Source organism: Propithecus coquereli, unplaced genomic scaffold (assembly GCF_000956105.1).
Source record: "Propithecus coquereli isolate 6110/MARCELLA unplaced genomic scaffold, Pcoq_1.0 Scaffold698, whole genome shotgun sequence".
In the NCBI taxonomy this organism is placed as follows: Eukaryota; Metazoa; Chordata; class Mammalia; order Primates; family Indriidae; genus Propithecus; species Propithecus coquereli.
In genome coordinates this window covers 242,733-268,721 of record NW_012153040.1, presented here as the reverse complement: position 1 = coordinate 268,721, position 25,989 = coordinate 242,733, and the positions used below count along the sequence as shown (strand labels likewise).

General features: G+C 59.7%; 2 protein-coding genes across 2 annotated transcripts in view; one reads left to right on the top strand and one right to left on the bottom strand.

The window, feature by feature from the left end:
* The window catches only part of RSPH14 (radial spoke head 14 homolog (Chlamydomonas)), a 69,135-nt gene that overhangs the window by 11,278 nt on the left and 31,868 nt on the right, over positions 1-25,989 (top strand). The window lies entirely within an intron of this gene.
* GNAZ (guanine nucleotide binding protein (G protein), alpha z polypeptide) lies at positions 1,782-25,743 on the bottom strand. Its single transcript, XM_012660987.1, has 2 exons — positions 24,970-25,743; positions 1,782-2,268 (listed from the first exon to the last, which is right to left on the bottom strand). Exons 1-2 carry the CDS (start codon positions 25,690-25,692, stop codon positions 1,924-1,926), a joined length of 1,068 nt encoding a protein of 355 aa, XP_012516441.1. The 5' UTR covers positions 25,693-25,743; the 3' UTR covers positions 1,782-1,923.

Here is a 25,989-nt window from a genome sequence, read left to right as displayed (position 1 = left end):
TCAGGCTCTTGGGCGCCCCATCCGCTGTGTGGGATGACCCTGACCTTGGCAGAGGTGTCTGCAGGGTGTGAGGGGAGGGGTCTGGGTGATGGCACGGCCTGGGCCAGTGCTGGGCAGGACCCTGGGGACAGTGGGATGGGGAGGAACCATTATCTGCCCCTCGGCCACACAGGTCTGGCAGGTCTCCCATCTTCTGTAGCTTCTCTCCTCTCTTGAGGTGGTTTATTCTTGATGTTCCTTTGAGAATGATTTTACCTGAACATGTGGAGGTGTGGAGATCGGAGGCAGAAAAGGAACCTCAGTGCACAAGGTCCCTGGCTGCCCTCCCAGAGGCACCATGCCAGCCACACGTCGGCCACACACACAGCACACTGGGACGAGGCTCGGCTCCATTCAGGGTTATTTTATTTTCTTAAAGTAGACAATTTTTGACTTTCATACGACCACCAGCTCCTCTCTTTCCCTCTGTACATCTCTTGAAGTCCTCGGCTGTGAATCTGCACACTGACCTCGGACACAGAGGCCACACAAAGGGCGAGAGAGATTTGGCAAGGGCTCTGACGGCCTCCCCACGAGGGGTTCCTATGTACATGCAGCCCTCAGCGAAGGTCCCACGGCCCTGGGCAGGAAAGCCCATGTGCGGTCCCAGCAGGGCCTCCCTCAGGCCACAACGCTGGCTGTGCCTTCACAGGAGTTGGAGGCGCTCCCAGCCCACCTCAGGTGCGGGGTGTGTGGGGACGAGGGGGCGCCATCTCTCGCTCCCTTTCTTTCACTCGGCAAAGCCACGGATAATTTACTCTTTAAATACCAAGACGTTTAGCTATTGTTCATTCGCTCTTAGGTGAAGGGCCTTCTTTAAATACATCACGTTTATTTTCTTAAATAAAAACAAAGCAGAAAACTGTACCAGTGACAAGAGGACGCTGCAGAGGCTTATGTACAACATGTGTCCCACGAGGCTGGTGCAGGACTGCCACCTACCCCAGGATTTCTTTGGAGCAGAGGGACAGAATCGTCCAGATAACAACTTTTACACTCAGCAAGCCAGACACAAAAAGGATCACCTAAAAAAAAATATGTTTTGAAAATCTGCATTTAAAAAAGAATACTCAACTGCATTTGAAATTTTCTGTATTTTTTGTTTTTCTGCGAAACACCACGAGATTTGGCCAAAAAAAAGGATGTCAGAGAAGAAAAACCAGGTTTTGATTTATAAAACATCAGACTAGTAGAAGAAAAGCTGGAACCCCAGCTGGAACCCCAACCCTAGTTGGAAATAAATCGTGCCACTCATTTTATCGTGTTGATTTTTGCTGCATATTTTGAAGCTGTTTAAAAAGAGCTGTGAGTGGCTGGAGGTCGGGTTAGTGCTGCCACCTGGCTCCCAAGGTCCCAGGTCGGGAACAGATGTGGTGCAGAGCAGCCATGTGTAGGCCAACAGTGGGCGCAGCTAGCAGGGAAGTGCACAGGCCCCACACTGGTCCTCCCTCGTGGTCAGCAGCAATGTCCCCAGACTGGGGCTTGGGCGGCAAGCTGGCCTGACCCAGCCCCAGCCCACTGCCACACCCTGACAGTCCAGCGCAGACCCCCATGCAGAGTAGGGCCACCTCAGGAAGGCAAAGTGAAGGGGCAGGATGGGCTTGTCATGATTCTGTGACAGCTTTTCGTGTCTCCAAGAGACCTTGGCGCTTCAGAGGACTTTGCCATCTCCAGACATGTGCATGTGTACGTGTGTGTCTACCTACCTAGCAATCTATCCATATATTTTAATGTTTGCGGAAACATGGGGCCAAGGAGGTGGAGGCCAAGGGGTGGGGGGCATTCCATAGACCCCCGTTTTCTGCCCCCGGGTGGGCCGCTCTAGCATGAGTTGGGGCGTGACGCCCCGTGTTTTCACCACAGGCAAGCGGGCCCGGCCGCTGCTCAGCAAAGGCCAATGTACTTGAGATTGTTCTGTATGATGACGTCTGTCACCGCATCAAAGACAAACTGGATGTTACTGGTGTCGGTGGCGCAGGTGAAGTGAGAGTAGATCTCCTTGGTCTCCTTGTTGCGATTCAGGTCCTCAAACTGCCGCTGGATGTAGACAGCGGCCTCCTCGTACGTGTTCTGGCCCTTGTACTCGGGGAAGCAGATGGTGAGCGGGATGCGCCGGATCTTCTCCGCCAGCAGGTCCTTCTTGTTCAGGAAGAGGATGAGCGAGGTGTTGATGAACCAGTTGTTGTTGCAGATGGAGTCAAAAAGCCGCAGGCTCTCTGCCATTCGACTCTGGGGGAAGGAAAGTGCTAGCATTAGGCAGGCAGGCAGCGGGCAGAGACCCCAGACCCACAGCCCTGCCGGGAGGAAGTCCTCCTTCCAGGGTCTCCAGCCCAAGGCCGGTCCCTGCAACAGCACCCCCTTCTGTCAGGGAGGCTGTCCTCTGTCTGGTCCAATCTGTCTTCACTGGCCTCCCCTGGTACAGCCGGCAACACCCTCCTTGCTCACGGCGCGTGTTTGGAAGAGGTTCTCTGGCCTCCTGGGTCCCTCTGGGTCCCATGGTCAGTGAGCTCAGCATGTGGCTTTGGGGCTGCAGCCATGCTGAGCACAGCCTCCTCCAACCTGTGGGCCTGGGCACCTCCAACCTCACCCTGAGCACCCTATAGTCTTCCCAGAGCCCACCCCAGCCTGCCCCACACCCTCACGTGAGAGCTTGTCTTCCCTGTCTCCCTCAACATGTGTGGGCGACCTTCTGCCATCTGGGTTTTTGCCGTCTTTTGTCACGGCCTAGGTCCATCCATAGTCTGTGAGGGGGTGGCCTTCCCTTCTGTAACCAAAGCTTCCAGCTGGTAAGGAAACGCCAGCCTGGGGCCAGGCTCCTTCCCTGCCCTCCCTGGGTGCGGTGTCCCCACCAGCTGCTGTGGGGCTCCTGGCTCCCCGCATCTGCCCAGGGCAGGATCCTGGCTCTCTGCCTGGTGGCCTGGGCTGAGCGGGTGCTCGGGATGTGCAGAAGACAGGAGGCAGCAGTGACCATCATGGAGCCTGGCACCAGGCCAATCTTCCATTCTTCTCTTTCTGAGGGTCTTTAAATGTGTTACAGTAACTCTGGGTTTTTAAGGAGCATGAGGCTTTTGTCTGACTCTCCAATCCACCATTTCCCCACAAAACTGACAATTCTAACTTTTAAAAGAAGGAAGTGCCTGGAACTACCACTTGGAATTGCTGCTGGTGAAAGCTGCCCCTCCTTTTTTTTTTTGGAGACAGAGTCTCACTCTGTTGCCCGGGCTAGAGTGCCGTGGCGTCAGCCTAGCTCACAGCAACCTCAAACTCCTGGGCTCAAGCGATCTTCCTGCCTCAGCCTCCCGAGTAGCTGGGACTACAGGCATGCGCCACCATGCCTGGCTAATTTTTTCTATATTTTTAGTTGTCCGATTAATTTCTTTCTATTTTTAGTAGAGACGGGGTCTCTCTCTTGCTCAGGCTGGTTTCGAACTCCTGAGCTCAAACAATCCGCCCACCTCGGCCTCCCAGAGAGCTAGCTAGGATTACAGGCGTGAGCCACCGCGCCTGGCCTGCCCCTCCTTTTAAGATAAACTAAGCCAAGTGTCTGGACAAAGTCTGGAACCAGTTTAATTTAGATCCGAGGTTTCAGATCTGAGGACTTTTCTGAGCAGATTTCATCACCAATGACCATGGTGATGACAACGCTAACTCTGTCGGTATTGATAGCTTGGGCACAAGGCAGCAGCAGTACCAACGACTGCGGTGACAATGACGATGGTAACCACAGCTGGACATGCAGTGGCAGCCCGTTCTATCCCCACATCTTCCTATTCCTATTTTATAGACGAAGAAACCGAGGCTTGGAAAGGCAGGAAATGTGCTCCAAGTCCCATGGCCAGGAGCCCTAGGGTTGGGGTGCCCAGGAGGATGCCACAGAAACCTGCCCCCAGAGCCCCTGGTTCTCTGGCAGGATGTGTGCCGAGGAGCCAGGTGTGGGGCAAGGAAGGATGCCCAGAGGTACCTGTCATTGTGCTGGGACGCTGTGTTCCACAAACCAATTTGTTCCTTCTTTAGAATGTGCTTAGGAAAAATGGGGACTCTGAAAAGTGGGTAGTCTCAGGTCTGGGGGGTATGGGCTGTTCTGCAGAGACAACCAAGGTGCACAATCCCGCCCCAGCAGTGCCTGGAGCAGCCAGTACCTCCACAGCGGAACTTATTGTATGGGAAGGGAAGAGGAGAGGCAGGAGGGCCGCCTCGAAGACGCAGAAACAGTGCACCTGTACTGACTGTCGGCAGAGAGGGCTCTGCAGGGCACATGTGCACGGGAAAGCACAGCTGCAGACCTGAGGAGCAAGCTCTGCAGGGTAGTGAAAGGGGCCGAGAGACCACGTGGACCCCCGTGCCCAAGGCCATCTCAGCCACTCTTCTTGTTCACCACCACCCAAGACTCCTGACCCAAGCCCCCATGAGTCCTGGCTCCATCAAGCTGTCCCAATGCACCATGAGCCCTTCCCCCCCGTCTGAACCACTTCCCTGCTGATGACTTTGCACTTAGAGGACCTGGACAACTATCTGAGCCTCAGGTTCCTGACTTAGAGACCATGAAAGTGAGGCATGTATCTCACAAGGCAGCAGAGGGCAGAGGAAGCAGGGCCCGCTGCCTGATGGCATGGTGCGTTGCATGCACTCACCACGCCCCCGACTGCTGTGGCAGCCGCGACAGGACAGGCGTCGCCTGTGTTCCAAACCCTCCCTCATCTCAGGCTCATGCTCCCATCCGGGGCTCCTCTTGCTTTGCTGGCATTTTGGGGCTCAGCTTGCTGGTTTCTTCTCTATTCCTTGGGACAAGCCATGGGGAATGATTTCGGCCATGATTTAGTGGGCACCTGGGAGATGACGGGCTTCAAAGAATAACAACAAAACCAACCTCTATTTGTGTAGATTCCCAGTTCCCCCCTCCCATCTCTCGGTTGGCCCCGCCTGGCAGGGTTGGGAGAGCCTGTGGGGGGCACCGACCAGCCCTGGCTTGGGCTTAGAGACACACGGCACTTCAGTGCGTGGGCAGCACTTGAGCTAGGCGTCTCGCTCTGTCCTGCCATCCCTGACGCTGGCTGAGCCCTCACCGCATATGGGCTCCACACCGCCAGGTGGTGAAGCCGTAGATGGTTGTGGGCACTTGCCCTGGGCTGGGATCCTTACAGGTCAGGAGGGCTGGTCAGAAGGCCCGGCCTCCAGGACCTGTCCACGTTCTGCTCACTCTGCAGTGCCTGGCTCAAGGCCCCTTCTTCCCAGAAGCCCTGCCCACCCTCCTGCAGCATATATCTGGCTGTGCCCCTGCAACTAGTCTGGCCTTGGGGGGCTCCCCTGGCACCACCTGCCCTTGGTGGGTGTATGTAGCCTGTGGCACATGCCAGCTGCGGCTCCATCCCCCTTCCCAGCCCATCCGGGCCTGGGTGAAGTTTTACCCTCATACCCAAAGGTGGTGTGACAGGGCTGGGCACCATCCTCCCAATGCTCAACTGGGGCCCTGGGCCCCTGGGGCAAAGCTGGAGACAGCTCTGGAGTTATCTGGCCCTGCTTGCTGATGGAGCATCACCCTCTTCTCCTGCAGTGACTCTCCCCCAGGCCCTGGAACCAGAGGAGCTGCCTCTGCAAACCATGACCCCACTGCAAGGGGCAGGGCTTTCTACTCCACACACGGGGACCAAGGCCTTGGGAGGGGTGACTCGCCAGGGCACAGCTGAGAACCAACTCCCATGACATCCTGGCAAGAAGCCCTCCCCCCCTCGCTGTCACTTCTCCAGCTGCCAGTGCAGCAGCAGTCCTGATGGAAAGGCATCTGCCATTAGTTGCCCGCGATGCCAGCCCAGGGCTGTGATGCCCGCCCAGCTCTCTCTAGTGCCTACTCGGCAGTGAGTCAGTGCCTCCTAGGAGGCTGGGGTTGGTCTGCACATTCGTTTATGTGAACAACGCAGAGGAGATGCCTCCTGTCAGAAACCTCTGCAACTGGCGGGGAGTCTGACCGCTTTGCGGTGGGGAACCAGAGATTTGTATCAAGGAGTGTCAGCTGCCGGGCAGCTGGACACAGTCCCTATGAAAGTCATTTCTTGGCTGTTTGCAAAAAGAAAGTTCCTGCTCAAACTGGTCCAAATACACTCAATGCCCCAGAACAGACTTTAACCTGGGTATTGGCTTCCTCACCACAGGAGGTGAGAGCGTCACCTCCCTACTCAAGCTTCATGCAGCCCAGCGTCACACTGGTTCCGGACAGCCACATGCAAATACCTACTCATAAGAACTGGTACCCTCAGATAAGAGCCTCACCACATGCTGCAGCCAGGCGAGGGCCCTGTCCTGTGCTGGGAATGGGCAAGTGGTGGCCGTGTGACATGGCCATGTGGCTAGGGAAGGCTCCACACTGACCTGTCCTGTATCCCTGTCCACTCACTCTCCACCAGGGCCCCACTCCACAGGGCAAGGCCAGATGGCCCAACCAGGGTCTCAAGCTCGAGATCTCACATAAAATGCAGGTGACATCAGGTTTCAGCTCCTCCTGGAACCAGCATAAACCCTGGGGCAAGTGTGACCCGAAACCCCAGCCGGGCAGCAGCTCCTGCTGCTCCTGCCACTCTGTGGCTGAGTCCACACAGCCCTGCCCTCCCCTGGGCAGAAGCCCTGCTCTCAACGGGGTAGCCGGCACAGGCAGGACCCGATGAAACACCAGAGCCCATGGTTGTGCAGTGGCCAATGAGGGCCCAACCACCTGCAGAACAGATATGTAAGAGTACCTCCCTCATGAGGTGGCTGAGGGCTGCACTGGGACATACATGGACAGCTCAGTCCCCACACCCAGGCACAGGTGACTGTGAGCAGCTGGCAGTACTGCAGACAGCACCAGCTGGCTATGGCTCTGATGAGCGATGCACTACAGGAAGGCAGACGGGCGAGGGCTGACATTGCAGGAGCAGGCCCTCCAGCTGGGCCTCCGTGGCAGAGGGGAGGGGAAAGGCCCAGAGGTGTGGAGATGCAGGCTGGGACTGCTGAGAGTGGGTGGGGCTGGGGCAGCTCTGTCCCTCCCTGGGCCTCAGTTTCCCCAGAATAGGACAAGGTCTCGGTCCTGTGACAGTCTAGAAAGCTCAAGTCAGCCTGTTGTGGAGAAGCTTGAGTGTGTGTTCGTGGGAACCGTGAAAGAGCTCTCACACTGGAAGTGGAGCTGCGGGGCTGGGCTGTGGACATGAATGAGCCCATTCACCATGGACGAGCCACCCTGAGGCTGCCCAGACCACAGCTGGCCCACCAGGCCTGGGCTGGGCAACAGCGTGCCAGGCTCTGGAGGGCGCCGAGGGCAGTGCCCTGAGTGAAGGGCCAAGACGGAGGTTTCACATGGGGATGGGCTTCATGTTGACAACGTTCCCGAAGTGACAGCCAAGCCCCTGGCTGGGAATTCCTGGGTTTATTCCTCTTCTGGGCTCTAAGCTCGTCCCAGGGGAGCTGGGAGGTGCAAGACCCTGCCTGCACCTATCCTCAGGCCAAAAGGGTGCAGGCAGGAGTGCCTGGGAGGCAGCTTGAGGTGGTGATGGCAGCTGGGAGCCTGGCTGTGCATGGCGGGCAGGCCTGGGACACAGAGGCAGTGCTTAACCAGAGTGGGGGGAGCTGCAGGGGCAAGGGACTTGCCAGCCTGAGGATGGGAACCATGGCACTGGACTGTGGGCCGAGTGCCAGGCTTCCCAGGACACGCTCCCAGTGCCATGCTCTGTGACTGGAGGCTTCTGCTCTGGAAGCAGGACCATGTGGATCTCAGGACAGCCCACTGCCACTGGAGTCTGGGTGCTGTTAGGGGGTGGCGCTGTCACAAACGAGATTAAGTCTCAAGGGGCTAGTGTCGGGCCGTCTGCCCTATGACGCCTGGCTGCTCTCCCACAGCCCTGCCGGCTCCCCGAGGAAGGGGCCTTCGAGGCACCGGCTGTCCCGGGTCCTGGACCTCGTCCCACCACCAAAATGCCATGGGACCCTGGGTGTGTCACTTCCTCCTCAGGCCACAGCTCCTGCCTCAGTAAAATAAGCTGCTCATGCACAATGGTCACTATGTTCTACTGCAGTGACCTAGGGGACCCTGCAGTGGCCTGGGACCCTGCATTCGTCCGAGCCTTGCAGCACCGGCATTCCTTGCCCGTCACCTCCTGGAGAGGCCTCTCCCGACACCTTCCTGCCTCAGGTCCTCCCATACCCCACGTGGATGGGGCAAGGGCCCCAAGCACTCAAGACTGTTCTGGACCTCCCTTTGCCGCCAGACGGGGCTGAGTCCAGTGCACTTGCCTCCCTTGCCTGGCCTGAGATTTGCAGCCATAAGCCCTGCCCAGTGGATAGCCGGTTGTGTCACAGGGCAGCCTCTCCGGCTCTGCCACTGCCCACCCTCCTGTCCTCAAGGATCCTACAATGTGTGGGGGCAGTGGCGAGGGGAGGTAGAGGGACAGGGCAAGAACCAGCAGACAGCGAGGCCACTCCATCCCAGCAGAGGCCTGGCACGGGGATCACCCTGCTCGCACTCATGAATAGCGCTCAGGTCTCCCTAGGCGGCCTGAGCTACTGACACTCTGGAATCCCAATGTTATCCTGTCCCCTCAAGTGGCTCCCTTAGGGCAGAGCCCTGTGCTCAGCTCACCCAGCACCTGGATGGAATCTTAACTGAGCCCATGTGGACAGGAGGACAGATGTGGTCATGGTCCAGCTGCCCACAGGAAGATGGCAGGCAGGGAGGCCTCCGAGCTGCCCGCCGTGTGCTTGCCATCCCGCAGGTCCCTCCTAACACTGAGCTGCTGGGAGTCACTGACAGCAACTGCCACCAGGGCCAACTGTTTCCTCCCTCTGCTGAGCTTAGCACCCAGACTCTGCAAGACTCACTGCCGTTTCCACAACAACCAGGGAGGACGCCTCTACCCTCAGAGTCTCACACAGCAACACAGACCAATGGCAGTAGGAAGCCGCTGATCCTCACGCTGGGGCAGGGGACCCTCCACAGGGGCGTGTGGGCCTGGCTGGCCAAACGCTGTCCACTGCCCATCTACTTGGGGTGGTGGGAGGCTTCTGGAAATTGGGGTACCCAATTCTCCCTCAGTGCCCTGAAGGACAGTGCAGTGGGCAGGGAAAGGGGGGAAGCCCTTCTGGTGACCTGCTCCTGGCTAGAGTCCTATGGGACTCTCAGGGGAGGGGCGGCATCCTTGTTACTGAAGAAACATTGAATGGAAAGCCCCAGGGCATGTCTCGCCCTTGTCACCTATGGCTGTTAACCTCCAAAGTTGCCAGACTGGCTCTGGGCCTCAGCTTCCTCTTGTGTGTCGGGGCTGCCATGAGACCCTCCAGCTCTGCTCATTTCAGAGAAGCGGCTGCAAGGGGCTCCCGCACTCACCAGGGAGAGGAAGCCACAGTGGGCCTCCTCGCAACCTTCTGATTTTACAGATGTAGAAAGTGGGGCTCAAAGGGGTTACCTGGCACACTGCCCCTCACTGAGGAGAGCCCCCGACAGCCTAAGCCACCCCCCAGGAAACGGGAGGTATCTTGGGACACAGCCAGTTGTCCGGGGTCACTTCCAGTCCAATCTAGTTAACACTGCCTCCTTCGTCCTCCTGCAAACCTAAATGCTGCCATGATGGGCAGGAGAATTGGATTAATGAAGCTAATGACTCAGTGAGCCCCTTCCTGCCCCTGGAGCCAGTCTGCAGGGACAGCACAGAGGGGCAGTGCTGGCAGGACAAATGGGAGGAGGTGGGAGCTGCTGCCCCTCCATGCTACGGTCACCCCCCTCAGGGCAGCCACCGCTCCCACAGCTGCTGGCCAGAGCAGTGGCACCGGCTCCCCAACCCTGGCCCCTGCACCCACCAACCCCTGCTGTCCCATGGTTCTGCAAGCACTCGGGATACTGAGGCTGATGGCTCAGCCTGGCCTGCATGGAGGGCTCCATTCTGGTTTGAACCACCTCAGCTTGTGGCGTCCACTCCCCTCCTCACCCTGAACCCAGCCACTCTGTGCTCGTGGCTCACATCCTGCCCCATCCTGTGTCTCCTGGCACAGCTACAGGCTCCTCACATGCAGGCCCTGGGCACCCCTGCTCTCAGGGCCTCTTTGGCCTGAGGCTCCCACTCACGGCCGGCTCCCAGGGCTCTGCTGCCAGGCCCACCACGGGCTGCCTTGCTTCTCCCTGACCTCTCCCCTTAGACTTGGGCCCTGGTAGCCATGAGACAGCAGTTATTTGGGGTGACTGTGAAATGAGTCACAACAGAAATGTGGTCAACAGGCAATAATGAGGCTGGGGCCCAGTGCCCTCTACCCGCCAGACACTGGCCAGACCTCGTGAAGACACTGCTCTTCCTAAGAGAACACACTGGACTTGTACTGAGATGCAGGGCCAGCCTCTCTAGACACCTCGGGTGTCCCTCCAGCGCCTTTCCTCTGGACCCCAGGTGGTCACTCAGAGATACCTCCTAAGCTCCTTTTGCATGCAGAGCACTCTCCTGCCTAAAGGGACAGACAGGAATGAGGTGCAGTCCTGACGTCAGAGCACTGAGCCCACCACAGGAGGGACACATGTGCCACTACCCTTCCAGTAGGCAAAGGACATAAACACGTGGGGTAGCCAGCACCACTCCATGCCACCAAGCGTAGCTGGAGCCGACTTCTGCCAAGGGAGAAGGCACCCAGACTGCAGGCATAGCCCATCAGGTGGGCTGCTGGGGTCAGCATGCTTGGGGTGCTGGTCCCGGGACACAACACGTGTAGGGCCCAGCATTGTGCCAGGGGCTCTGCCTGGGTTCTGTCCTGTGATGGCACCTCTGGGACACTCTCCTTCCTGCTGCCACTGCGGTGGTGTCTCATCAGGACCCATCTCCCTGCTTCTGCTCTGCGACTGCCCCCGTGCAAGCCCTCCAGTGGCTTCCGTGGCAGGATCGTCCCCTCTACCCCCATCTCCTGCCCCTCTCTGCCCCACAAGGCCCTTGCTGTATTATCTTTCTGCGTAGACTGCTCTTCCCCTGGGCTCACACAGCCGTTCAGCTTGCAGACCCCCGATCTGAAGTATCCCCCAGTGTCAATCACAAGCCTGTCTTTCAATTCGCTACACACCTTTTAGCACCACCTGACGCAGGTCTTATTATCGCTTGTCATCTGCCTGGGAGCACAGCTTTGTCTGTCTGGGGACTGCTCACCCCAGCTCTGCCCAACTTGGGGTGGACGGCAGGCAGGGCAGGGCTGCGGTGCGTGCTGCAGGCATTCGGTGCGGCAGCCGTGAACAGGGGCCGGGGTTGCCTAACTGCTCCCTTCTTCCCCTGTGTGTCCCCCTGTACAGGGCAGCCACCCCTGGGTCTGCCCACAGAGGGTCTGAGGGGGCTGGGCGGGAAGGGCCCTTTGTGAAGAGCCTGAGGTGTGGCTGGGGCAGATGATGGGCACCAACTGGAGGCTCTAGGGGGTAGGGCTGGGTCTCCCCACTCCACTAGCAAGCCTTGGCCTGGCCTTCCAGTGACAGCTGGCCTGTCCCTGTTCACTGCTGCCTTGTGGTTCAGTGGTCAGTCTGGCAGAATAGACTGGAAAAGTGTTGATAAGATAAGCAAGTGCTCTCTGGCTCTAAACGACCAGGAACTCTCTGAGCCTGCACTTTGGCGGGAGGAAGCCTTGGGTTTTATCTTCGTGATTTAGCACCCTGGGGTCACTGCCCTGGGGTTCTGTGTCCCAAGGCCCCTGGCCCCGACGCCACTGCTGTGCTTCCCTGTGGGCTTGTGTGCTTCTTGGAGGGAACGCTGTGCATGGGTCCCGCCCTGGCTCCGCCCCCCACACTCCAGCTGTGACACCTGCAAACAGAGCCCTGAATGCACAGGACTTGCCTGGCCAAAGTGGAGATTATGGAGTCACGCAGAAAGATTAGCAACTTGGGGTGACTGCACCTCGAGCCCCCAGACACTCCCAGGCCTCGGGTTTTCATGGGGCCCTTGACCTCTCCCTTCCTCACCTGGTGCTCTCACTGTTGGCTTTCCTCCCAGGAACTGCCCACCCCAGGCAGGAAGGAGCCCCTTTTACGCAGTACTCAGCCCTGCAGCACTCAGGCCAGCGACAGAAGGGGCTTCTTTGGGGTGGAGGCTGGGGTAGGGGTGTGTTCCGCCGCATGCAAGTCAGAGCCTCTGAGGGCCTGTGCCCACTTCCCCCACGACTGTGCCTGGTGACAACTGCAGTGCTCATAGTAACAGCACAGGCCAGGGTGCCACTTCAAACAGCAAGGGCTGTTTAAACAAGATAACAGGCTGCTGCTAAAGCTCAGGCCCTAATAGCCTGAAATGCCCTTCCTCTGAACCTGCCAGAAACAGCAGAGTGCTCCACTTCCTGCCTCCCGCAGTTCAGCCTTGGGTTGCCTCAGTGTGCAAGGGGCTGGGGTGAGCCTCAGTAACAGCAAGGGTGGCTGCCTCTCAGCCCGCCCAGCCCCCTGGGCAGTGGCCAGCCAAGGGTCCTCCTCAGGAGGCAGTGGAGGGCCCCCCAGGTCAGAAGGCCCAGGCTTTGCCACTGGAGCAACTTTTCTTAGAAGCAGTTTCCTCATCTGTGTGGTAGGGGACCCTCTGCCAGCCTGGGAGGCTTAAAGGTCACGCATGCAGTGCCCTGGCCAGGCTCTGTGCTGCCTGCTCACATCTCTGGCCCTCCCGTTGCCATCTCTTCTGTCGTCAGCCAGCACACACATGCCACTCCACAGCTCTGGGCCCATGATGTACTCTGAGAATCACTCTAACTCCTCAGGAGCCGGGCGAGGGATAGGGGCCCAGGGCTGTGCTGTTGGGCTGACCTGGACCTGGGCAGTCCAGATGGACTCTCAAAGGCCCCCGGGGCCCTCCATGGCTCCCAGGTGCTGCTGTGACCGTGTGTGTGGTATAGGGGGCCAGTGGCTTCATCCAGGCCCGAGTGCAGCAGCTGGCTCAGGCCATGAGGGGCCCTTTGGAGGAGCTGCCGGAAGTGCATGGAGGGGTCACAGTGCCAAGGACAAGGGCTTCCTGCCTTTCCTGAGCAGCTGCTCTAGGAGAGAAAACACCTTCTGCATCCCTGGTCAATGATCTGGTCACGAGATGTACAAACAGGAGCTAAGAGGTCACGTGGGGCAGCTAGTGCACAGCTCCGCCACTTCCAAGCCCTCACCAGCAGCAGGGACCACCCCACTTGGGATGGCCCCAGACTGAGGACTCCTGGGCTGTCTCGTCCCCTCTCTAGGCCTCAGTGGCAACAGGCACCTGAGCCAACTGGAGACTTTATGGGATGAAACCTTCTAGAGAGTGATCGAGGCTTGGACTCGACCATCCCCAGGGCGGCTGGGTTTATACTGCAGGCTGCAACCCGTTGGTGCATTTTGTAAAAACAATTAAGTGGGTGGTGAATAGCAATTAAAACACAGACGAGAAGGCAGAGTGGCCTCTCACAGTGCTGTCCCTGTCATGGGCGTGCCCTACACTCCGCACGGGTCTGGCAGCCGATGATGCTCATCCTGACCAGCACGGCCCCAGCCCTCTCAGCCCCATTCACAGAGAGTTCCTGAGCCCACGCTCTTTGCTACGAGGATGATCTTGGCCTTCAGGTCATGCAGCTCAGGTGTCAATGCCTCCTGGCTGGGCCCAAGAACACCTCACTCAGCTCCATACCAGTCCTCACCCGCATCGCCCCCAAGGCTGTGCACACATCTCCTCCTGGGACAGGTGGTGTTGGGGGGAGAACACAGGACAGACAGTTCAGGGCGACACTCAGGCCAGGCCCCAGGTGGGCAGGATAGTCTAGGCAAAAGGACTATGATGAGCCAAGGACAGAGCTGGCACTGAGTGATCTGGGGTGGCCAGGGCACAAGGGCTGGATGTCAGGGGTCGCCTCGGCAGCTGTGCCTGTGGACAGAGCACTGGCTGGGACCATGGACACGGTGCAGGGACAGGGCAGCCCCAGAGGTCAGGCTGGTCAGCATCCAATGGCCACAGCCCACTGAATCCAGGCTGGGGTCACATGGCGTCTCCTGCAGCTCTAGGGGGCAGGCCCACCAGGAGTAGGGCTCAATCAGCCCTTAGCCCCTGTGGGCTCCTCACTGTTGGGTAGAGGCCTCCTGCCCTCAGGGGGGCTGAGATGTCCGTAGAGGATATCATCCTGTGCCAGGCCTGGCGGTTCCCCAGCATCCTTGCTCTGAGATGCCCAGGCCAGGACCCTGGTCACAGAGCTGGGCTACAAAAAACCTGTCTGCCAGGTCTGGGCGTCAGAGGAGAGCATGATAGGCCCAGGCTTGGATGCCTGCCAGGCGAGTGCTGCCTCATTCCCAATTCAGTGGGGGTCTCTGTCCCTCTGTGATGCATGTCCTGAGGAGCACTTGAGGCCCGGTCTGGGGCAGCCCAGGCTGGAACTGGTGGAGGAGGCCTGCCCCGGTGCCCGGGCCTGCTCTGTGGAGGACTGGCCTTGGCAAGCCTCACACTGCACGTGGGTTCAGCCCACTCGCTCGTCCCTTGGGGCTTGTGGCAGTGTCTTGTGAGAGGAACATTAAATGGCTGGCAGGCCCCTAAGGATCCCCAGTCTTCCCAGCCACAGGTGAGGCTGCTGGGGCTGGGAGAGGTTTGCTCACATGCTGAGCCCCTCAAAGTCTAAACTCTAAGGCTGCACTCTCCTCTGTGACAGCAAGACCCCTGGAGCTTGGAGCCCCAGGGGGGCCCAGTGCAGCCACAGGTTAACAGCAGATACTGTCACGACCCTGTCCTTCTGTCCTGAGGCTCAAACTTGCTCATGACCACAGAGGGGCAGATGAAAACGTCCACGCCAGGCTTTCTGTTTCTTCTACAAGCACTTTTTCCACCTCGAGCCATGCCAGTCCGCCTTTACAGCTGAGGAAGCAAAGGCCAGACAAGCTTGTCCAAGCCGAGGCCGAGCAGGGGTCAGGCTCGCGGCCGACACAGGACTGTGCCCTCTCACCTCCTGGGCCCCTCCCTCGGCAGACGAGGCTAAAGAGAAGCAGAACATGGGCCTGGGAGCCAGGCAGGCACTGAACTCAGGGTCACGTGGTGCAGACGGCTCCCTTTTAACTTCTCTCCTGGTGGGCTGTGGGTGGGAAGCTACCTGGGAACCTGTTGCCTTGGTTGCCTGTTTCCACAGTGGTCTCTTCCCAGCTGGCTTCTTGGAGCCCTGGGACACAAGAGCCAGAGCCTGTGGCTTCTTGGGGAACTATGAGGAGGTCACAGGTTTTCCAGCTCCCACCTGTCACTGCTTGAGCCTGGGTGGCCCTGCTGGTGGGGATTTGCCCGAGGTCACTCATCCAGCCGGGCTAAGCTGGATCTCCTCAGTTAACATGCTGCTGGGCATCTCCTGAGGTCACTGCAGGCCAAGAAAAGGTGTGCGGGGCTGTGGCCCTGGTTGGGCCTCAGCTAGGAGCCTCAAGACATGAGGCCCGGGGCCCCCAGCTGCCTGTGGTTTCATTACTAATGAAATTAGAGAAAACGCATGAGCCAAGGGGAGGTCACCACAGTGGGACGCAGAAAGATCAGGGCTAGCTGCAGCCCAGGCTCCCTGGCCAGTCTGAACTTGTCCTCTGCGCAGCCGGGAGTCAGGCGCCTTTCACCCCATCCTGGCCAACACCGGCTGCTCCCCCAGCTGACTGTCCTTCCAATCCCTCTACAAACTCTAGACTGTGGGAGCCAGGGGCCCCAGGAGCCCTACAGATGGGTGAACGGGGTGTGCGTGCATTGGCACAGAGGCGTCGCTGTGCCACAAGTGACCCTGGTGGGGCCCCGCCCTCATTATGCTTGTGTTGTTCAGGGCAAGTTGTGGGACTCCCCTCGGTGGCAGAGCCCTCCCATCTATGCCAGTCACCAAGAGCCCCCAAACTGGGGAGGCCTTCAGTACTCTCAGCCTCCACCCAGGAGTCTGTTCTAGATAAGTGGAAAATTGTTTTTCAGTTCTTGGATTACACAAATCCCTTAAAACAATAATAATCTGTGTCTTAAAACCCAGAGCTGTTCTCATGTGTGCGTAACAAGCAGAGCTAATGCGCTCAGGAAATTAATTACCCAGTGGCCTGGGCAGGCTGAGCAGATGGGGGCGGGAAGCAGCTCCGCCCTGAAGCTCTTGGTACGACTCGGAGGGGCACTGTCTCGGAGGGGCACTGTCTCGAGCATCCAGTGTGATCCCCATGGCACAGCAGGAGGTACACGGGCTGAGGAGCGACAGAGACTCAGGCCTGAACCCCAGCTCCGCCACCACAGGGGGTTCAGGCAGCACCAGGCCACGCTGGGGAGTGGACATGGCACCGGGGGCCTTGCCCTGGCTGGTCCTCCCTGGCCTCTGCTGCAGCATACTCGGTGCTCCATGCAGGGAAGGGAAGCGTGTGGTACTCTGCTCTTCACGGTCCCCCAAATGGTCCCCTTGGTCCTGCCTCTGCTGGCTGCCCCCCTGCCAGCCCTGACTGGAATCTGCAAGGTCCACATCGGCCACTGCTCTCTCCTTCACCCGATCCATCCACGCCTGCTCCTGCTGCTTCACAGGGCAGCCTCAAGGCCAGCAAGGGGCCAGTGTTACTGGTAGCAGGGGAGCCAGCTGAGGCCCTCCTTGGCCACTCAGAAGCTCCAGGGGCTGCTCGATGCCATGCCCAGCTGTTCACACCTCAGGGGAGGAAGGGACAGGACCATCTGAGTCCCTAGGCTATGAGATCACTGGGCCCAGTGCCTGCACGTACTAGGTGTGCAAGGACTGCTTCCCGAATGTCACAGGGCTTGTTCTCTCTCAGGGGGAGGACACAGCGTGGCCCCCAGCCTAAGCAGGAGTCTCGTGTTAGCCAATGAGAGAGAGCAGAACTCCCAGCTCAGCCTGCTTCTCTGTGCAGTGGGGTCTCTTAAATCTGCCCAGGGAGAGCGGGAGGGAAGGCCGGGCTGAGCGTGGAGCCACGCCAGCAAGTTCCCTTTCTCCAACGGGATAAACACATGTGGCCACAGGGCCAGAGCTGGGAACCACAGAGGAGGACTGAGAGACAAGGACACTGGCTCTTCAAAGAGACATCTATGGTGACTCCTCTGACACCAGTCACTGACCCTGACCTGCGCAGGCTCTTCCAGCCCAGGCTTGGGAGTCACCGGCTGTGCGTGCTGGCAGATGTTTAACAACTGGCTTGGCGGTGGGGGCTGGGGGAGTAGAACTGACTTGTGGCATCTGCCAATATCTGGGGTGAAATTACTCCCACCTGGCTGATTTGAAACCACGAATATCATGTCGAACGGCTCACAAATGTCCTAAAAATTGAAAAATTGGCTTTCATGAGCCAGTACAGGCCAGCTCCAGCGCCTAACCCTGGGCCTCAGCACCTTCCTCTGCAGAGGCCAGTGCTGCCCAGCCCAGAGCCCAGAGAACTCATTTGCTCTCCCCGCTCCCAGCTCGTCGGCACTAGGGCAAGGGACTGACCCCAACCTGCCTATAAGGGAGGACCCCCACCAGAGCCCAAGCTGGCTGACCTGTCGTGGTGGCGTCACTAGGTCCAACGGAGATCTGAGGAACACCATGGACATCCCAGCAGATTCTGCCAAGGCATCTGGCAATGTCATCATGGTGGAAAAGACAGAGCAATGGGGCTGGTGTCCTGGCTACGGCCCAGCTGTGCTCAGTGACAGCCTGTGCTCAGGGGGTGGCCTCTAGTGACACAGGAGGTGACCACCATGGAGGGATGAGTGCACTGAATGACAGAGCCAGGTTCTACAAAGACGAGGTGGGTGCTAAACACAAAGCCCACACAGGAGGAGCTGGTGTGAGGACAGCCCGAGCCCAGTGCCCTCCCTCCTCCTGCCTGTAGCTCACAACGACCAACGCCCTACCCAGGGCCAGGAGCCACAGCATAAAGGAGGCTAAGAAATGGCCCTGCTCTCAGAAGCTCGCAGCATGACAGAGGAGGGACGCAAGAAGCTGCTGTTGATGGAGGCCTCTGTGGCTGTGTCCCCCGGGGAGTAAAGGGAGGGAGGCCCCAACCCAAGGACCTGAAGTGCCAGCAAAGGCTTCAAATAGGTGCCGGGATGCTGCCCCTTCCACCCCTCCCTGCCTCTCCCTCTGCCGATCCTGGGCTAGAGCCAGCACCCCACAGGGACTCATGGGAAGCCCTGGGTGAGCAGACACCCATCATTCACTGAGTGGGGACCACAGGCTCAGAGTGGCCCAAGGCCCCCTGAGGTGAGCAGCAGATGGCCACAGCCCCAATTAAGAGGGGGGTGAGTGCCGGGCAATGGAGCCAGGGACCCAGGGACCGTGGACGGGAAGCCTGCACTGAAGGCAGGGAGGGGCTGTTCCCAAGGGCTGGTGGCACCTCCAAGCCAATGGCGGTCCAGCTATGGGTGCATGTCAGGAAAAACAAGCTTTGTGGGGGTGCCAGCTGGGGAGATTGGGTTGTGCAGTTGGCCAAGTTCTGCTCCCAGCTCTGTGCCTGCCCTCAGAAGTGTCACAAGGGCCCTGCCATGGGCCTGGCCCTCTCTGCTTCCTGCTCCTGTGGGCCTCTCAGAGCTGTGCTGCCTTGGGGGCCATACAGTTCTGGGGAACCCAAGCCCCTCTGCTGGCCCAGCCCTGCCTCTGGCTCTGGTCAGGAGGTCTCTGCTGCTCCAGGGTCATGACGACTTGCAGGTGTCAAAGACAAACTGCATGTGTCCTTGGCATATGGTGGGATCAGGAAGAAGTGCTTGGGAGACTAGCATGTGGTCAGGGAAGGGCAGCAGGCTCCTGGCAGGTCGGTAGCAGGCCGCTCTGGCTCGATTCTCGGCATTGGACACTATCCTGGAGCTCTGTCCTCATCCGGGCCAGGAGCAGGAGGCAGTGGGGATGCGTTCTGCTGGGGATCCCGCAGTCCTACCACCGCCTGGGCCAGGGAGGTGGAGAGGGGGCAGTGCCACTCACCCGAAGGGAGGCTAGCCACATAGCAGCCCCCAGGGTGGAACCCAGTCTAGCCTCCCAGCCCTCCCTAGAGCAGCCCTGCACCCACGGGATGTGGGGCTGCTAGGGTGGGGAGGGGACCGCTAGAATCCCCCAGGGCCAGGGCCAGAGACTCAGCCCTGTGATATGTGAGGGAACCTCTCTGAGCCTGTTTCCTCATTTACAAAGCTGGCTGGCTGAGGGCATTAAAGGATACGCAAGGTGCCTTCCGAACGTGAGCCCCGGTGTGCCGGGGAGGGTGTCATCCACAGCTGGCTGTTTCCCATCTGTTATTCCTTTTGGGCAGACACAACCGGCTGTTACCAACAGGCGAAAGCCTACCTTAACTGCAGACACCCTGTGCCACCCTTAACGTGCCACTTTATGACACAACTGTTTAAACTCCATTTTTTTTTTTTTTAAGAAACAGCATCTCACTTTGTCACCCAGGCTGGAGTGCAGTCGCATTGTCATAGCTCACTACAACCTCAAACTCTTGGGCTCAAGTGATCTTCCTGCCCCAGCCTCCTGAGTAGCTGGGACTACAGGCTCATGCCACCACACCCAGCTAATTTTTAAATTTTTTGTAGCGACAGGGTCTCACTATGTTGCCCAGGCTTGTCTCAAACTCGTGGGCTCAAGTGATCCTCCTACCTTGGCCTCCCAAAGTGCTGGGAGCCACCATGTCCAGCCTAAATTCCATTTTTAAAGTACTGAAACAAGCTCCCTTTTTGGGCTAAATGACAAAGCACAGTGCTAGGGTGGCAGGTACACGCTGTGTTTGCAGGAAAGCCTCAGGCAGTCCGCTCCTCAGCGCACACTGCACATACCTCTGTTAGAGCTTGGCACCCATGGGGTCTCCCCCGGAAGGTCTGAGTGTCCCAGCAGCTCTGCACCCAGAAGCCAGGGCCCTGGAACTCCAGCTCTTCCCAAGCCTCCCCACTTCCCACCCACTCCAGAGTCCACTGAGAACCTACTGTGCGCCAGGCTCTCTGCCCACAGCACAGGCCACGCAGGTGGGTATGGGCCTGCCCTCATGGTGTGCTGGGCTGCTGACCTGCCTAGGGGTGGGGAGGGGCTCCTCAGGGAGCCAAAGGCCCCCGGATAAGGGGCCACTGGCCAGGGCTGGGCAGAGGCCACCTTCCTGGAGTCTGGCTGCTGAAACACCAGCACCTGCAGAACTTGCCCCCCGCCTAAAGGCGTATCCTTCTGTCCCATCCGTCCCCCTGGAGACCCTCGCTGACACACGCTGACTAGCTGTCCCTTGGATAAATGGCAGGGACTCCAGGTATCCCACGGTGAGCCTTGTGGCAGCCCAGCCTGCCTGTGGGGCCCAAGTGGCCACTGAGGTCCCTAGGTGAAAGCAGAATGGAGACACCCCTCGCACCAGCTGCCTGCCAGCTCTGGAAAGAGGGGGCAGGTGTCACTGGCAGCACAAGGGTTTGTAGAAATGAAGCTGTGGCTGTGCTGGTGTGACTGTCTCCCTGTCCCTGGCTCCTTGTGCCACCAGGAGAGTCGGGCTCACCCTCACGCCTGGCTCCCCGCCCGGGCCTGTGTCTGCACAGCAGGTACACAGCAGGCACACCATGGCCCGCCACAGGGCTGGGAACGCTGACGGCTCCGTCAGGAGCTGGGCAGGGAGCTCCCTGTGGGCTCCCACATGAGAACATGCAACACTTTACCAACAGCCCTTCCAGTCGGGGACTCCTGAAGAGTCCCTTGCTGTCCAGCAGCCGATTCACGGACAGCGGGTGGGCAGGTGCCTGCCTCCCCACATTGCCCCAAGGCTCCCTGCAGGGGTGCTCGGGGTCCCCTGATGCCTGAGGTGCCTCCAACGGGGGGAACGAGGACCTTGTCCCGCCGGTCACAGCCACCTGAGTTTATCTTGCTATGTGGGCCAGTGGGTGCTGGCTTCTCCACTCCTTTTCCACAGTCCTCCTGAGGTCACAGAGTGACCATCTCTGTCAACTGACACTTGTGTGAATGCAAAGAGGAGGGACAGAGCCCCTGCCAGGTGAGGGCACATAGCCACTTGGCTGGGCTGTCCTTGTGCTGGGGACTCGGTGGGGATGGGTAGCCAGCCACTACCGTCTCTATGCCTGAGCCTCGGTGTCTCCACCTTGACAGAGATAACAGATGGTGCCGCCGCCCCACAGGATCAGTCGGGGGGGTGCCCAAGAAAAGCCCCGACACGTGACTGGGCCATGTTCAGTCTTCCCGGGCTGTCTGGGGGAGCCCCACGGGGGTGCTGGGCTTTAGAGCACTGGGGAGCCTGCTAGGACTGCAGGGTGGGGCCCTGGTCAGGCTGAGGATCCATCAGATCCTTCTGGACTAGGGTGGGAAATGCGGCTGAAGATGGGCGTGGCTCCTCAGGTCAGCTGGCTGCCCCGGCCCTGCCCTGGAAGCCCGAGGACCCGCCTCCCCTCCACTCACGGTGCTGCCCTGTGCTCACTCACTGCTGCCCTCACGCCCGGGAGCCCAGACATGCTGACGTTCTCCTTGGCAACGTGCTGACGCAGAAGCCAGCAGGTGGGCCGGGGGGCTGTGGCTCCTTTGCCAGGAGTGGGGGTAGGGAGGCACTGCCAGCCTCCGTCAGGGAAGACAAGGCCTTGGGAGCACAGAAAGGGAGGAGGGCTCTGGAGGAGCCACACCCAGAGCCTTAGTGCTGGCCCCATGGTTCATTCAGCTTTTGCAAAAACCAGCATGGCTTGTTCTTGGCTGATTTGCCTTTGACAGGGCCCAAGGAGGACAGTTCAGGGCATTCCAGAAGGAGAAGGCAGAGGGTGGCAGCTCTGTGCTGGCCCTGGCCCGGCTGGAGGGAGGGCTGGGCACAGAAGAGGTGGGCTGTCCTCACTGCTGGCACCACGCCGGGGGCCAGCCCAGCCGGCGGGAGGGATCAGAATCACGGGAGGGCATTGTCTTTCCTCGTACCCTGTTTGTTTTCCATCCTCAGGTAATACTGGTAGAGCATGAAAGGTAAGAACCATTTGGAATCCAGTGAATTTCCAGCCTCACTTGGGTTTCTCATCAAGAATTTCCTTTTCTGGTGAACAATCACTTCCCCAGGCCTGCAGAGACCAAGGTGATGGTGATGGGGGTGCCCGCCTGGCTGTCAACCCTTCCCTTTGGAAAATGCCCTGAATGCCCACAGCCTCACAGAGATCCCCACAGCCAGGCCAGAGGCTGCTGTCCCTGCCCAGGGTTGCCCACTGTGGCTCCCCACAGGGACAGACCAGGAGAGGGGAGCCCCGAGATGCAAGCCGACAGGCACCCAGCCCATCGGGGCCTGTGCAGGCACAGGGCTACAGACAGGGAAGGCCTCCTTGGGAGGTGTCATTTGGGATGAGACCTGAAGGGACAGGGGACAGGATGGTCACAAGCTGAAGGCAGGACAGAGCCGCACTATGGGAGTGAAGCAAGCTGACCACGGTGGAAGCAGAGAGAGGACAGAGGCAGCAAGGTGGTAGGCACTGGCCAGATAGAGCCTGGAAGGCCACCAGGAGGACACCTGGGCCATCTCCTCGTTGACAGGTTCAGAGAGCAGAGGTGATAGCCAAAGCCCTACATGAAACATGGGGCCAACCCAGGGCCCAGGCGTCCTGCCTCCTGGGTCCTGGCACACCTGTGGGCACAGCCTGCCAAAGGGCCGGGGAGCCGGGAAGGGCACCGAGGGAATTCGCCACGCCTGGAGTTGACAGATGAGGCGACCACCAGATCCGAACCGGGAAGGCTTCAGGGCACAGCAGCAGAAATGGGCAGAAGCCCAGAGCACCAACTGCCTGAGCTCCTGTGACTGGCAGCTGCAGAGTGGCCAGCAGACCTGCACGGCCTGTCCCTGGAGCCCAGCCTGGGTGCCTCACTTTGTCTCTAAGCCTAGTCAGCCCCAAGCCCTCTGCTCACAGCGATGCCTCCCCAAGGGAGCCTGACCTCACTTGTCTTCTGGGGACAAATCCTCCACCCAGAACCACACGTGGTGCTGAAGTGGGGCAGACAGAAGATAAGAGGGGCCAGAACCCTGGAGACTACACGCAGACACAGCGCTGCGAGCAGGTGGACCGCAGCTGGCTGCAGGCGTGCCCCACCTCCAGACGCTGCAGATGCAGCGTCTGCATGCAGCCATGCCCGTCCCTCCTGCCAGCCATACCATCAACACCTGGGCACAGTTCCAGGGAGGCCCCTATGCATGGAGGGGAGGGGGCAAGCCCTGCCTCCAAAGCCGCCTGAGGAAGGCCACAGATCCTCTCTGCCCAGAACATGCAGGCTCCTAGCCCTGGGGCCACAGCCTGGAGCCGTCCAGGCCCAAAGTTAGAACCCTTGGGAATGAAGCCTGCTTTAGGACCGGGTGCAGGAAGGAATGACCCCAGATGCCAGTGCTCCATGGCGCAGCTGGGCCCTCGTCTCCCAGCATGGTGGAGGCTCCATGTTCGCAGGGTCACCCATGAGCAGCCTTGCCCTCCCCTGAGCCCCGGGGTACCCACAGCCCCATTACCTGCTCCTCAGGGGACTCTGTCCCCACTTTCTCCACCCCCAGGGTCAAAGGCCTCTCTCTTTAGGACAGATCCAAGGTCTTTGTTCAGGGCTCCTGCCTGGCCCAAAACTCCTCCTGCACAGGACAGCCTCTCCCTTGTCCACCTCAGCCTCCACCGCCACCGCTCCTGGCCCTTGCCACCCTGTGTGTGCTGGGCCTGCGCATGGGGCTCACCCTCTGTAGCAACTTCCCTGTCAAAGCCCCACCAGCTCGGCACTGGGCCAGGTCTCCCTCAGGCTGTGCCCACCCCACTTCGTGCCTGAGTCCTTGTCCCCACACAGTGGTCCTCAGCCTGGGCCAAGGGCTCAGAGGAATCCCGACAACTACCCTAGGCCACCCTCTTACTGAGTTCCTAGCACTGGGACCCCAAGCCCAGGTCCTACACCCCTGGGATTATGCATTCCAAACAGTTCTTAATGCCACCACCACCAGACTCTTGGGATCAAGATGGGGCCACAGGGTGGCTGCCATTCCCAAGACCTACACGTTGGCAGGAGACCAGTGCTGGCAGGAGCTTCATGGATTTGCCGAGCTGCCACACAGACCGACCATGGAGGCCTGGCCTGGCCCCGTCCTCTCTCGCCCTGTGGCCTCCACACCCTGCATGGTTCAGGCATGGGATGTTGTCTGTTCACTGCACTGAGATGGAGGTGGCTTGGGCACATGCCCTGGGCACCAGAGGCCCATAAGCTCCATGAGAGCAGTGCTATCTGCAACCAGGGGAAGGTAGCCATAGCTGATGCTCGTCCCTGCCTGGTGAGCTGGGTCTCCTCTGTGGACCCCAGGGGTGCTGTGGTTACTTGGAGGGTGTCGGAGCTCCAAGGGTCTATTAGGGCACGGTCACCTAGGTCGGAGGAGAGCCCCAGGCCAGGGAAGCCATGAAGTCTCATAGGAAGCTGTGAGGGCCCAGCACGGCCCTGCCCACCAGGAGCCCCCCATCCTAGCAATAGGCATGACCCTACACCTACAAACTCCACACTCTGCTCTCTGAGCACAGCTTGAGGATGGGCCCAACCACCTTGCCGGAGCCACCTTGGGACATCTCCACCCAGAACCACACATGGTGCTGATAGGTTCAGAGAGGCCAAAGCCCTCCATGAAACGTGGGACCAACCCTCCCACGTCCTGGCACACCTGAGGGCACAGCCTGCCAAAAGATGGGCTGGGGAGCCAGGCCCGGCGCCGAGGGAATTCACCACGCCTGCCCTGGAGTTGACAGTTGAAGCAGCCCCTAGATCAGGGCCGGGAAGGCCTCAGAGCACAGCAGAAGCCCAGAGTGCCGACTGCCCAAACTCATGTGACTGGCTGCTGCAGGATGGCTGGCAGACCCACATGGATGGTCTCCGGGCTTGGCATGGGCGCCTCACTTTGCCTTGAAGCCTGGTCAGCCCCAAGCCCTCTGCCCACAGCGATGCCTCCTTCAGGGAACCTGGAGCTCACTCGTCATCACGTGGCAGGGCCAGCCTCTCCTCACCCCCACAAGTGCACCTGCTTCCAGGAGCCCATGACAGCAGGAACAGGCAAAGGAAAACCCGGGCCCCACTCACCGTCTGGTTATCTTCGTAGAGCTTCAGGTCGTAGCCACTGAGCTCCACACAGAAAATGATGGCTGTGACGCCTTCGAAGCAGTGGATCCACTTTTTGCGCTCCGACCTCTGCCCACCCACGTCCACCATCTTGAAGGTGAGCTCCTTGAAGGTGAACTTGTTCTCCACGATGCCCGTGGTCATGTCCCGGGAGCGCAGGATGTCCTCGACGGTGGGGATGTAGTCGGGCGCGGCGATGCGCTCCAGGTCGTTCAGGTAGTAGGCCGCGTTGTCCTCTAGGTGGTACTCGCTGGAGCGGCTGAAGCAGGCCTGGGCCCCGGCGTCGGCCCACAGCCGCCGCATGACGCCCAGCAGCTCGGGTGTGATCTCGCCCTTGCTCTCGGCAGGGCCCGTCAGCGCGAAGAGCTGCACGGCGTCGTACGCGCGGTCGGGGTTGTGGAAGTCGATCCTGAGGGCGGCCAGGGCCCGGATGATGCGTGTCAGCGAGTCGATGGCGTTGTAGATGATGAGGGGCTTGTACTCCTTGCAGGCCTCCAGGTTGAAGCCGCCGCTGTGGATGATCTTCATCTGCTTGACGATGGTGCTCTTGCCCGAGTTGCTGGTGCCCAGCAGGAGCAGCTTGATCTCGCGGCGCTGCCGCTGGCTCTCCGAGCGCAGGTGGCGGTCGATTCTCCGGGACCGCCGCGCTGCCTCTTTCTCCTCTGAGCTTTGCCGACATCCCATGGTCCGGCAGCGGCGGGCCCGGATGCGGAGCACGGGATGGGGGCCTCTCCCTCTTGCCTGCTCTGCCTGGCCTCCAGGTGGGACGGCCGCAGTGGGGGACACTGAAGCGCGGCTGGTGCACCCGACAGATGAGAGCCCAGCTGCCCTGGAAGCGCTCAGTGCTGGCAGTGGGGCAAAGCAGAGCCACACCGCAGCCCCTGCCCCAGCGCCTCTGCTCCAGCCCGCATGGTGCTTTGTGCAGCGGGCGGTGGCCGCCCCTCCCTTCTAGTGACACTCCACCTCCCTTGTCGGCAGCAG